This window comes from Typopeltis vanoorti, chromosome 6, assembly GCF_054136105.1.
Source record: "Typopeltis vanoorti isolate ZY-2024b chromosome 6, IOZ_Tvanoo_1.0, whole genome shotgun sequence".
Taxonomy (NCBI): domain Eukaryota; kingdom Metazoa; phylum Arthropoda; class Arachnida; order Uropygi; family Thelyphonidae; genus Typopeltis; species Typopeltis vanoorti.
The window spans coordinates 81321339-81335721 of NC_143554.1; the positions used below are offsets into that span (position 1 = coordinate 81321339).

Genomic DNA, 14383 nt, shown 5'->3' on the forward strand with positions numbered 1-14383 from the left:
AAATATATATATATATATATATATACACAAAAACAATATACAAAGACAATGAAAATAGGCAGAAGCATTGAAAATATCAACTGCATTGTGAATGGAGAACCTATAGAACAAGTAAAACATTTCTGCTACTTAGGCACGATTTTTAGTGAAGATGGTAAATTAAATATGGAAAAAGACAACAGCATCAACAAAGCTGGTATTGGTAGGAAGTCAACTGAATAAATTTATATGGAATAAGAGAGAAATTAGTCAAATAGTAAATTTTTCATATAGTACTATCCTATCCTGTACATCCCTTGAGGGTATATGGCAGGAATTTGATGATAATAAATAAATAAATATATATATATCAAAAATCATAATTTCTATACATACTAAATTAGCCGTATACAAGACAGTGTTCAAACCAATTTTAACTTATGGATCTGAGAGCTGTGTTAAAAATAAAACATTTGACCCAAAGACTAGAGACCATAGATATGAGAGTCCTGAGAAAAATTAGGGGCGTAAACAGATGGTATCAATGGCAATATCATATTAAAAATGAGGATATTAGGAAACAACTTGATATTGTCAGCATCAAGGAATGCGTTAGCAGAGCTAATCTCTGGTGGTATGGTCACTTAAACAGAATGGGTGAGGAAAGATTAGCAAAACAAGTGTTCTCTGCCAGGTTGGCAGGAAAAAGACCCAGAGGAAGACCAAGATATAGGTGGACTGATACTGTAAAAAGTGCCTTAGAAGACAGAAATATAAGATCTGATAATGTTGGAGTCTTGACAGGTAACAGACTGATTTGGAGGAAAATTGTAGATAGGAAATTAGTAATGATGTAAATTTTTCATTTAGTACTATCATATATGCGGTACATCCCTCGAGGGTACATGGCAGGAATTTGATGATGATGATGATAAATAAATAAATAAATATATATATATATATCAAAAATCATAATTTCTATACATACCTTTTCTTCTTTACTTTTTTGTGTTTTATAAGCATTGAATGCCTGTTTCTTTTCATTTAATTTCTTTAGAGTGCCATATCTAGTGTCATTAACAATCAACTTTAATGCTTGCTCCCAGCTTGCATTGCTTGGTACAGTCTGAAAATTAAATTTTAGAAATAATTTATATCGTGCACAATTTAAATTCTATAAAAAATTAAAATGAAAAACAAAACTTATTGAAGCAAAATATAACATGATTTTGAATACACATATGAATCCTCAACATGATTATGCCAACTGCATACATAAAGTGTGTGTGTGTGTGTGTGTGTGTGTGTGTGTGTGTGTGTGTGTGTGTGTGTGTGTGTGTGTGTATTTTCCCTCCCAATAGTAACCTTACTAAGTAATTTATTTCCTACTTGCTCCAGTGCATATATTATGTGTAGCTTCTAAATAACTGATTAACATTTATATTTATAGTTTTGTATCAATATTCATATTCAGATTTATATTTTTACATCTATATGTATGTATTCGTATATTAACATCTATATTTACACATATCTCATCTTCCTTTTACCCTCTTTTACCTTGCGGTATCGAGAGTTTATTAATCATCAGACCTCAAACCGTTCACAGGATGTGGTGGTCAGCCCTACGCCCCGGTGTATCCTATGTCCTTAGTGTTGAGTTCTCAAGGCCGGTTTGCCTACTTTGCGGCGTGAAAAACCCCAGGATAAACTTGGGGGGGGGACCTACTGCCCAAGACCGGCAAACGTAGCCATGGCTGAGGAAGATCCTTCAGCTCCTCACATCACCAACGGGAATCAAACCTACGACACTCTTTCCCCAGGTATATGGTTACGAAGCGCATAGCCACTAGGCTAACCTAGCGGAATTTACATTTATATATCTACATATTTTATATTATATAATCCAAATATTATGGGCAATTTATATTACATTATAAAATACAGGATTTAAATAAAATCAACCTCATTAGAAAATTTAATTCTCTTAAATCTATACAGGATAGCAAAACTTCTCATTTTGACTCTACCTATTTAAAAAAAGTTATCAATAAGTCTTCCCATCAACTATCTTTGGCAGAAGAAAGCATACTTGCTAAAGGTCTCAACTTTGTCTCTGCTCCTACATCTATTCCTAAAGAACATAACAACTGGAAGTGGATCCTATTGGTAAAATTAAATAATTATGAGTAATACTTTTGGATAATCTCTGTTAGGGGCATCCAAATGGAGTCCAATAGCTGGCAGTCATAGATTAAGTGATTAACAGTCAGTTGAAGGTGTAAACTAATACAAAATTTCCTGTTAGTAGCATGGTTAAACCTGGAGAAATGGTGTTTATTTTCAGCCAAAGCTTGCTTCTGATAGTTGGCACAAATTCTATTGTTGCCGTTTTTTTTTTTATATATGTTTTCCCATTCATCTGCCAACAAGCTTAGGCTTATTTCTTCATTTTTATAGCTGATTTTATGTTCTTTTGGGTAATTTATATTTAACCATTTGTTTACAGTCATTTCTTTAGCCAGCTGATCAGCTCTCTCAATCCCCATTACCCAAGTATGCACCTGTTGGATCCTACTTCTTCTTAATCTATACTCTGGATCCGACATGTTATTTATTATGATGTTCTTAACAAAATAGAAGGTTGCTAGTTGATTTCTAATTCAAATATAAAGAAAATTTATATTTAGAGACTGCGCCACTTTATATCTGAATTAGTTCAAGAATTGAAGATAATCCAACTCACAACTATCTCTCCTTTTAGGTGTTAATATTATAAATACTGGCCGAGTATATTTAACTTATTTATCACTCCCGCTTTGGTTCGAATATTTTATGAATGGTGCAGCAAAAGAGATTCAGGCAAAATACAACTTTAGATAAACAAAAACAAACATTTAATTTAGAATCACAAGTTTTACACTTAACTTCAAATCACTAATTAAGTTATTAGAAACACTTCAGCCTTCCTGGCAATACAGTCATGCAAACTCAGACAATGGTAATTCTGCTATCTCTACTTTACAGTCTGCTCACAGTTCCTTAAATTCCAAATACAATAAAATTTTCAGTAACACTTCTTCACAAACAATCACTTTTAATTTTACACTTCGGCTAATTCTCCACAATAGTTACTGTTAGTATCAGGGAATTCTAAGATGAAACTCGCACACTTCTCTTAAGGTGGAATAATCTTGCCGATAATCTTTTCTTCTTCATTTACTTATACGTAAACACTTTTTATAACTGTAAACACCTTGAACAGTAAACAGCACTCATTAAAATAATTCTTCTAAGCAATAACTGAATTAATCATCGGTCACAATACACATAAACAAACGTTGTTGCATAAAGTACTACCGATCACTCATGAAATAAAGCAATACAATAATTCCTTAACTTTAGGAATTATTGTATTGCACAGTTGTTCATCCCTCCGGCATTCTATTAATTCTTTAAGCACTATACTTCTGAATACAACTATCGTTAAACTTCAATTTTCACAGCCTCTACTTATTCTCTATACTTCAAGTAGACTATACTTCAAGGTTCCGTATGTCCTTGAAAGGTCGGCCCTGAAATTAAATCTCAACTCAAGTAATCGCTAGTCTATCCGTATCACTTAGCTATCTTCCGTAGCTTTATTTGTTATTTCGAAACTTATAAGCTAACCGCTTCTCGACTAGTAGACTTTATTTAGCTGCTTGAGTGACTTGCCGACTCGCAATTATCGCACTGTGATTTTTGAATGCCGAATGCTCCGCTTCCAACCTAATGCCAATCCCTCTCTAATAAATCTCTAATGCTCCTCCTTTTCCAGCGTTCCTCGCTTTTTATATCTGTTTTTCCCGCCTAAATTCTTCTTGTGATTTCTTTCTAAAACTCTTTTCAATAAACCTCACGTGGTGTTCCAAAACGTTCGCTCACTTACATACGTTTCCATGACAACAAAACAAAATATAATAAAATTGAGCTATTACATAACGTTAAACTTTACAAACAGGAATAAATAGAGAATATTTACATTTCAAATAATGCGCAGTTAAATTATCAAATACAAGTTCTTATAATATTAACATAGTAATAATAAAAATAGCTTAATAATATTTAATACAGTCTTATCACTATTAATACATATCTTTGATTAGATAATTAGATATTAGACAAAATTAAAGTAGTTATATGAATATTAATTTGTAAAATAAGTTGTTTACATTAAATAATATTTACAAGTCTAGCCTTTGTGATGGAAGATCATGTTGGATTCTGAAGCAAATAATAATTACTCTAATCTCTACATAATCAGAATCCAACACACCCTCACCCATTCCTCTAGTCAGATTCCTTATCAGATTTTGTGTCTGCTCTATTAACGTCAGGTGGTTGTTCTGGTTTTTTTTTATGCCATCAATACTGCTTCTACTGTCACTGTAAATTGTCATGGGCTTTTGATGAGAGATGTTGAGTTATATTCCCAGAGATATGTAAGCGAATAAACTAAGGCAAGTTGTTCTACTTGGTTGTTTGAGAAGAGGGAATATAGTCTAAAATAGTGTTCTTATATAATCGACTGTCTGTAATATACTATGAAGGAACAGTCAGCATTTCCTTCTGTTTTACTCCTATTAGTATATATGTGGTATACGTCACTGTCAGCATTTTCCTCCTTTTTAATATATATTTTCTTTGTGAGTGACGCCACTTACTATAGAGAAGTGGAAGTTCAAAGTGGTTTGGATCAATCTTGGCATTTCCATTATACCTTCTGAAAGTGACTTTATAAGACAGAACTCTTGCATCTTCAAGCAAATTAGTGTTAAGTCAACCTTTAATTATTCATATGGCTATAAGGTGCAATGCATGATATTAATGACAGTATAGCTCTGGTATGTATTGTTTTCAGCACTCATTGACCTAGTCCAGCGGTGGCGAACCTTTTTATGTGCACGTGCCGGGCAGTTTTTAATAGGGGAAAAATTAATAGAAAATTAATCTAAGTTTATTTATTAATTTTATAAATAATTTTTATAGTTTTATAAAAAATTATTCATAATTTATAAATAATATTTTATTTTATTTATAATATTTATTTATATATAAATTTATAATATTATTCAGTAAAATTGATTATTGTATTATTAAATTGATTTTATGTTGGTTTGAAAAAGAAAAAAAAAACGGTAGTGAGAAAAATATTTATGCATTGTAACTCACCATCGAAGTTAGCTGAGCAGGGGAAGCAGCAGAAGCATGTCAACTTGTCTGCGAAACGCTTACCATATTTCTTCGAAAATAACTCACCCTCATGTACAACTCTCACCCCTGATTTTACATTATGAAAAAAAAAAAAAAAAAACATTTAAAAGTTTTGCATGTACCTCACACACAAAAAATGTTTAAACATGTTCACGTCGAGGCGATAGTGACTCATTATACTGCAGATGCAAGAAAACAAGTAGTTTTATTGTATCCCTGAATAAGTTATAGAGCCTTTTACAGTCTGTGTAATTTATTTCTCAACAAATAGTGAAATTACAGACAGCTGGAATAAAAACGTTGCTAATTAATGAAGCACATATTCCCTCTCATAGAAACTATGCTGTATAGACTCAAGCAAAACCATATGTTGCACAGGAAGCACAGTATCTAACTAAAAACTATTGTCCAATTTTTCAATTATATGAAATAAGTGTTTGTTTGATTGCATTTGAAATTCTCGATGTCATTATGACAGATCACAAAGGCTAACTTCAAATAAAATTCTACCACAAATTGAAACATGCATATGATGTTTGTGTGAGTTCCCCTGCCAGCTCAAATGTAAACAGGCAGCATTAAAAATCAACCAAGGGTTGAAACTTTGTGTGAATTGAGCCTGCTGGTAATGAGAAGTTCCGTCGGAACGATAAACGACACCCCGTCGTGAATGTGTTAAAACCAAGAAATATATAGTGAATGTTGGTATGACAGTTTCAGATATTATGGAATTTGGTTGAAGAGATTTAGCATTTCAACTCAACAATTGTCGGTTGCCTTTGTCTTTGGTTGCGTGATCTTTTGTTAATACCACACCAATCACATGCACGTCTTTATAGCTGCTCTCTGGTGTAAAACAAAATTTAACTTGTACGTATTGTAACAATTTAAAAAAAAAAGTTGAATAATTTATAAGCGTATAAAAGGATATCACATGTAAATCGTTGACGTGCCAGCAAAATTCTCGGATGTGCCACCTCTGGCATGCGTGCCACAGGTTCGCCATCTATGGCCTAGTCCCTGGTGTATCCTTGCTCATTTAGAAGGTTTACAGTTTGTAAGCTTTTCTGACTACATACAAGATGTGCTTGTTAAAGTCAAATTTGTTGTCTATTGTTACTCCTAGGTACTTTAATTCACTGGCTACCTCTAAAGCTAACATGTTTAGGAAGACTGTTATAGATTGTTTCGGTTGTTTACATGAAATGTAGAGCACTTTAAAATTGGCCTATTGAAAGTAACTCTTTCTTATAAAGAAGAATTTTAGATTATCTGGTCTTAGCTCATTACTGCAAGCCCACAAAATACATGCAAACTTGCCACCACTCTTCACAAAAATTTGGAGTCATGAACATCCTCAAAAACAGAGAAATAACAATTTACTTTAATGAGCAAGCTCTTAATCAAGTAATGTTGATGCTCTGTTTATGATGGTGTTGATGACTCCAACATTTAGAAACAATGGCTATAGCAAAAATACTATCAATAAAATTATTCACAAAACTTCATCTAAAAATAGAAATAATACAGATTACAGTAAAATTATAGCATTCCATACATTAAAGGAATATGAAATAAAATAAATAAAATGCTACACCATTACAACTTTAATGCTACTTTTAAACCACCTATAAAACTGAAACACAATTTCAACTCCTTTCCTCCCTACCCCTGTGGTATACCAAATCAAGTGCACCTGTAACTTACCTTATATTGGTGAAATTGGATGCATATCCCAACCCATAAAAAATAAACAATATACATCAAAATTAACAATTTTGGTAAACAGGTCCCCTCTGGTCATGCTGTTAATACTCTACATTGGAAAATGACTGGAAAAGAATCTATTTTTTTATATCATACAAAAAACATAGTAAGAATGCAAATTTAAGGGAGCCTGTGGAATTTTGATCAACCATCCTAATCTAAACAATAAAGAGAGTCTAAAAATCCCAAGAATGTGGATGGCACACATTCTTGTATATAAATCCCAATCCACACAACTTCTGTTTCAAGTGATCCAACAAACCCTCACTTGCTGGAATAAAATTCACAAGCAAAATATCTACTATAACAAACCATTCTTGTGGTCTCCACAAATCTCCTGTAATGAGAGTTAAATGTACCTAATTATTTGAATATAAAAATCATATAAGTAATGCCTGGGATTGACAAAGAATGGTGATTTGGAGAAATTCACTGAAACAGTCAACTCTTAGTATAGTGAGCTCTCAAGAACTAAAAGAGCAGTCCACAATGGAAGACTTGGCAGAATATTTTTTTTTTTATTTAAAATAGCATTCATGCTACAGGCTTTGTATGATATATCTATAACTGTGAGCAAGTTCACTAAAGCAATATTTACAAAAACCAACTTTTCACATGGAAAAAATCTGAAAAACCCTGTCTTAGCATTCTGATGATGGGTATCTGTAAACAAGGAGGTTTGTGGTTAAGTGTATTATACTCCAATTAAAATCAAGTGATCTGCTATGTATGAGTGTGTATGCATGCTATTTATTTTAAACAATCATTTTTTATGACTAATTTACTATCTAGTATTACTATTTAATTATTTTTTATTGGAAAAAGCATAAGTTTATAGCAAAAGGTCAATAAGCCCCCCCACCCAACCCAAACACACAAAAAGTTGTAAATCCATAGTACATCAGTACTGTGAAGAATAGGCCGAGAATGTTTTTATTGATTTTTTACCTTTTGTATTTTATTTATTTTTTACATAGTCTGGAAACCCTGTTCTAGGGACAAAGAGGGAATTTTTTTCAAGCCATGTCAGACCTCCAATAATTAGTGTGGTGGTCTTATACCAGGAAATAAAATTTATCTCCCACTTAAAGAAAATCACAAAAATCCACACCAAATGCAGGATTCAAACATGGGAAGCATTAACCACTTGGCCAATCATACCAGTGATGATCTCACTATGGACATTGCAAAGAATAAAAGTATTTAACATAGAATATTTACCATTATGAGTATCTTGTCACATTATCAGAGTGAATACACAATTCTGTTCTAATGCTCTTGTTAAATTCTGAATGAAAGAGAATTTATTCTCTAATTATTTCATTCAGATTTAACAAGTAACAACATTCCTGGAGCTAATAATTGTGCATCAGAGAACAGAAAACTAATTATAAATTACTGATAACGGTTATAACTTAAGTATTTTTCTTTATCCTTTATACTCTTGTTGGTCATTGTTAAATTTATCAGAAGTTAAAAATATGTGAACCTTGTGTTAATGTGTAAGTATCTGAGCCATATTGCAAGCAAGATAATCAGATTAAGCATTGAAAACCTGAGGCGAACACATGCACCAGAGTCGAGTTACGTGCGGAAGTTTCTGGCAAAGCATGCTAGGAGAAGTGGCGGCACTGGGTGCTGGAGGAGTTAGGTGTTGAGCGCAAAAAAGGAGGGGAGACCGTGACGTAGGAAAGTGAACCTTGGATATACAGAGCTTGGCGGGGCCAGCTCAGGCCTTTTTTTTCTTCATTCTACGGATTGGAGTTCCAGAATTCCCGAGGAAGGTTGCAGGAGCGCGCGGACATGTCGTTGGGCAGCCCACAGGTCAAGCAGTAGTTCAGCGAGTACAGACCTCAGCCCTGCAGAAGATACAGCGCAGACCGACAAGTTATGCCGAACCACTGGATCCGATAGTGGCAAGCTAGAGTAGCTTACTTCGAAGGAGGCAAATCGTGTCCAAGCCCACCGGTTGATTCTTTCAGATGAAATCAAGTAGATGCATGGTCAACGAGACGAAAGCTCTCCAGAGACATATGAGGAGAAGGTCAAGTATTTCTACGGTCCATGGTAATGTAAAATTTTGTTCTATTATGCATTTGTACTAAGAGGGATAATTCATGCAAGGAACTTTCTAGTTATTCAAGTTTCATTAAATGAAAGGACTCTAGGGCTTAAACAAGGAGAAAAAGGGGGAACCGTATGTTCTAAGAAAAAAAAGGTTGCGTAGGAATATGTTAATGCTATATGGTGTACTCAGTCTGTTAATTCATTAGCCTCTAGAAATGTTGTTTACTGATTGGGATGTTTAGCTACTAGTTGAAGCTCTAATCTAGTTTGAATTGAGATTTTGAGGCATGTTATAAAATGTTAAGGGTGAGTTTGTATCACTTAATTAATTGAACTCAATCTGAAGGATGACTGTGATTCTAAGCTAGTAATTGTTATTATCTGTAATATATCTGATTTGATGAATAAATGTCTTTTTTTTTTATTAATCTAACGACTTGCCTGATTTTGATCTCTTTGCACCGCCCATGAAAGTCAGAACCAATGCGGGAGTTAAGACGTAAGAGTAGCTATGACTGCAATGAAATATAGGTTTTGTAAAATTTAAGTACTTAACGAACTTATCAAGGAATTAATTAATAGTGTACAATTCTAAGTGTTAATTCTCTGATATTGAGTTATTCTCCTGTGTAGAATTTAGGATGGCGCAGCATCATAATATAAATTTTTCCTAAATCCGAAAAGGGATTAGCACTAGAAACAAAGCAAAGGAATTGGGTAGCAATTCCTTTGCTACCCAATTCCTTTGCTTCGTTTTGACAAAGGGATTGCTACCTAAAGTGCCTTTGGGTAGCAATCCCTTTGTCTTCCAAACTTTGCACACTCTTCATTAGATTAATTGGCGGCACGGAATTGAAAGTGTGACTGCATACGATAATATAATCAAGTAGAAAATTATATAAAAACAAGAGTAAGAAAATATTACACTCTCCAGCTAGTCACATGATGTTCACTTCACTGTCTGCAGAACAAGCACTCTGTAGTGTCTGCTGTTAGTTCTCACTTCATGGAACTGTCCATTCTTCTTGTGTATTCACGCTGATGATGTTATGAAGTCATCACAAAAGTATTTTTATGCAATTTACATTTATAGTCAGTGAATTATGTCTATGAATTATGTTAGTATTAATAATTGAACTAGTTCACTGTAACAAATTACTGAAAAGTCCTGATCAAAGCCCCATAGGCAAATGCTATTATAAAGAAAAATCATTATAGAAAATTATCCATTATAATAAATTATAAAATAAACTATTTCAGTAGCCTCATCAAGTTTGCTATAGCGAGAGTTGACTATACAATTTTATTGTAAAGAAAATCCACTAAAGAGAATTTCCTTTAGTGAACTTGTAAGAACCATTTCTGTGGTCTCTACAAATTCACTAAAGTGAGAGTCAACTGTATTTATAGTGTATCTGTGACTATGATAAGGCTGCAGTGCATAATTCATTTGTAGTTTACTGGGCACAGGATTAAAAATTCATAATGTGTATATACTAGCATTATTTATAACAGGTTTAGCTAAATTAAATTAACACGCTTTATAAATCAGGATGTTATCATAAGGTCTAGCTTTTGCAGATCTAGCATCATGGACATTTATGAAAGTTTAAAATATGTCACATTTATATAGAAAGCCTGTGCCTTGTTACAATGAGGCACAAGCAGTCCATGTAGTTTAAACTTTCATAAATCTGATGGTTATATAAATGTAACATTTGCAGAATATTCATTGCAGTTTTGGTAATCATTGCAGAGAAATAGGAAGGAGACAGTTATAAGCCTTACCTTTTCACGGAGCAAGTCCTTAAATGCCTCAATGGCCTCTTTCTTATCTTTAAAAATAATAGGTTTAGCAGTTGTATCAGGTGACTCTTCATCATTGCTCTCTATCCTACTACACAGAAGAGGAGCATACACTTTAAAAATGTAAAACTATAAATTAACTAATAAAAATTTGTACTACTATAAGTAAAATTATGTGGTTTTTTTTGTTTTTTTTATAGACAGACAAAAATAATTCACATAGCCAACTCTCTATTTAGCAAGCTCGATACTTATAAACTACTAAAAGGTTCAAGCCAAACTCCATAATATAACACTATTTTAAATAAACTTTGCTACAGAAATTTTCCAATATAATACATTACTGTTGTGATCACTGTAATTTCACTATAGTAAGAATCCACTAAGACAATAAGACTCTGGAATGTTGGCATGGAGAGAGATTAAAGGAATGTTAATTCCAGAGTTTAGTGGACAGGAGAAAAAAAGAGGTGATATGATAGAAATGTTAGTGAGGGGATTTTATCAGATTAATACATAGAGGATTCTAAAAAATGTAGATGAGAGGGGAAGGACAACTACAGGCCATCCTTGGAAGTTGTGTAAGAGTGTTGTTAATTAATTAGTGCATGATGATACAACAGCCATGAGTCCCATATGGATAGTACAGCAACATCTCATGAAACCAACATGAAGCTATTAGTTATAATGTATTTTTTTGTCTGTCAATTGGGTGTGTTCTCCTGATCAGTTTGAAGAATGAAAAACCCCAAGTTTCCAGTAAGGGGAAAACCCTCTACTCCATGAGACCGGATAACTCACCTTTAGTCGAAAGAGACCAGATAAAGGTTCCTCACACTACGGATGGGAATCGAACCCAGGTCTTTCCAACCAAAGAGTGTAGTGAAGAAGAGTATGAGAAGTAATTTTACATGGAGAATTGAAAGTGAATGGAACTCATTACTAGAACATATTGAGAATGCAGAGAAAAGTTCAATATGATAAATATGTTTTCGGGTGAATGAACCTCCTCCCACAATGAATCTGCTGACTCCATGCACTGAAGTGTCATGATAATAATGGTAATGAAATAATCATTGGGAACTACTTCATTACTTGTATAATGAGAAAAGGAAGCATGGTTTACACTGTGGAATTCATTTGAGATTTTGCAGTGGAATTCATAAAACCAAAGAAACAAAATAAGATATTTATTTAGCTGCTAATAATTTGCTGGCTTTGCTAGTTTGCCATAGTACACAAGCACTGACAATTTGTTAGTGGTGGGAACAATTTAAAATTGTAACTAACATAGAAAGAAATCTGAATTTGGTAGTTTCTGCTACTGGATATAAAGAAGTTTGTTTTTGTGTCAAGTTGGACATCTCCAAGATTTTTGGTAAATTAATTCTGTAGAATGAAAAACCCCAAGTTTCCAGTAGAAAAAATCCCCTACCTCCATGAGACCAGATAACTTAATGAGATTTGGGAAATGCTCCATTGCTACTGCTAGGCTACAAAAACAATCTCTTCAATTTGTAACAATGCCTATGGAACACTGCTGGGTTTTTTCCCGTTTAATCCAGTGTGAAGAGATTCTAAAGAATAATCTACCAATACAGACTTGTCATAATGGTAGCAAATGCATCCTCCCCCCCCCCAGAGGCAATGTCAAATGATCTTCCTGCTCTGTGCATAGTGAGAAAATTCAAAAGTACAAGGCACTTCAAACACTCCTGGATGCGATACAAGATGGAGTTTGTCTGTAAGTAAACAGATGATGGTTGCTAATTTGATATGTGGTTTAAATATGATAGGGAGCTTGTATTTATAAAGCACTATCTTTTCAGATGTGTCCTGAATATATAAGATAGTGATAGTTGCACAGCAGACTTCGTGTATTAGGGAATTGAGGTACATGTATTTTATCTATTTTAAATGTGTTACAGCTAACAGCTAAAAATGTGAAGTAGTCAGAATATTTTTAGCCAGTGGCTATAACTACTTTAAGATAGATAAAATACTAAAAAAACAGTGAAATATTAGCAGCTAAATAAATATTATTCAAGAATTACACTTCAAAACATTAAATCAACAACTGTTAACATCTAAGCTTATTCACATGTCTGCATTACAGAATATTGGGGATGACTTACTTGCAGAGAAGCCAAACGCTTTCATACATTTAGCTGTCATGAAGATATTTCATGCATAAACTTTACTTGCTTATGCTGGGTAAAATATGGATGTAAATAAAACTCCATGGTGGACACAGGAAGTTAGAGAGGCAGTGAAGGAAAAGAAGAAAGCATATCAAAAGTTCCTGGCAAATAAGTCAGCTTGTGCTCTTAGAGAATACAGAGACAAATGTAAGAAAGCTAAACACTGTGTAAAACTAGCTAAACAAAAGTCATGGGAAGACCTTTGGTAAGAACATAGAAAATAAATATCAAGGTGGCGGCAAGATATTCTGGAGGTTGTTGAAGAAGCTCAGAAATGGAGGAAAGAGTGCTGTAAAAGGAATTAGAAATGATAAAGGTGACATGAAAACTGAAGAAAAAGATATCTTTGATGTTTATGTTAGTTACATCGATTGTTTCTGTTCGTGTAAAAATAATCATAATTTGAAATTATGAATATTATTACAAATTGTTTATGTTAGTATATTAGTTTTGTTATTAGCAGTATAATAGTTTTGGTTTCATAACACATATATTGGCACTTGCGATATGCCCGTTATTTATATTATTATTGTCAAAATGAAATGTAAAGTATTTGAAATCTTAATGTACTTACTAGATTCTGATAATTGTGTTACTTTCAATTCTGTTTTTGTAATTTAAAATTATCTAGTATTATTTTTCAAAAAGACATTCTTGTTACACTAACAAATACGACCTGTCAGCCATTATACGTAACTTCTTGCTTGCCATTTTACATGGAATGCACATGCTCGCTGAGGAGTTTGAGGCGTGATTGACAGCTGACAGAGAGTATTCGGTATCGAGGAAAACGAGAGAGCTAATGGAAGTTTAAGAGTGCAGACCGGAGAAATTTTGTTGTTAGAAAGTTTAAGTATTTTACATGACAGTCGGAAGAATATTAATAGAAGATTCCAAAAAGGAATAGTAGAACTGTGAGTCTTTAAACTGGAGGAGTTGAGACTGTCAATAAGTATTTAGTAAATAAAAGAAGATATTGCAGTCGATGTTCTAACTGAATGTTCAAGGAAACACTGATTGGAAAGTTTCATCTGTCTTAAGGATGCCAGATCTATTTGTTATTTATTATTATCTACTGGAAAAGGCAACAGAATTAGCTGAACTTTGATATGTTGTTTATAAAGTAATACAAGTAACTTTTTTCCTCCGATACAAAAATTAGTAAATTATGTGTCAAATCGAACTGCAAGAAGTAAGAGTATTTATACTTCAGTGAATTCAGAGTAATTATACTTCAGAGACAGGAGGAATAATATTGTGTGCTACATAAAGATGATAAGAAAGGATCCTATGGAAAAGAAGAGAAT

General features: G+C 33.3%; 1 protein-coding gene across 5 annotated transcripts in view; it reads right to left on the reverse strand.

The window, feature by feature from the left end:
• The window catches only part of Prp40 (pre-mRNA processing factor 40), a 406566-nt gene that overhangs the window by 289040 nt on the left and 103143 nt on the right, over window positions 1-14383 (reverse strand). For 4 of the 5 annotated variants that reach the window (XR_016548451.1, XM_090394270.1, XM_090394273.1 and 1 more), the window contains exons 9-10: window positions 10858-10966; window positions 968-1105 (exon numbers count right to left, since the gene is read on the reverse strand). Coding sequence is in view for 4 of the 5 variants with exons in the window: in XM_090394270.1 (XP_090250396.1) it covers window positions 968-1105; window positions 10858-10966 (247 nt within the window). In the remaining variant the exon portion in view is untranslated. The remainder of the gene's footprint in view (window positions 1-967; window positions 1106-10857; window positions 10967-14383) is intronic. The other variant, XM_090394274.1, reaches the window with a different exon arrangement.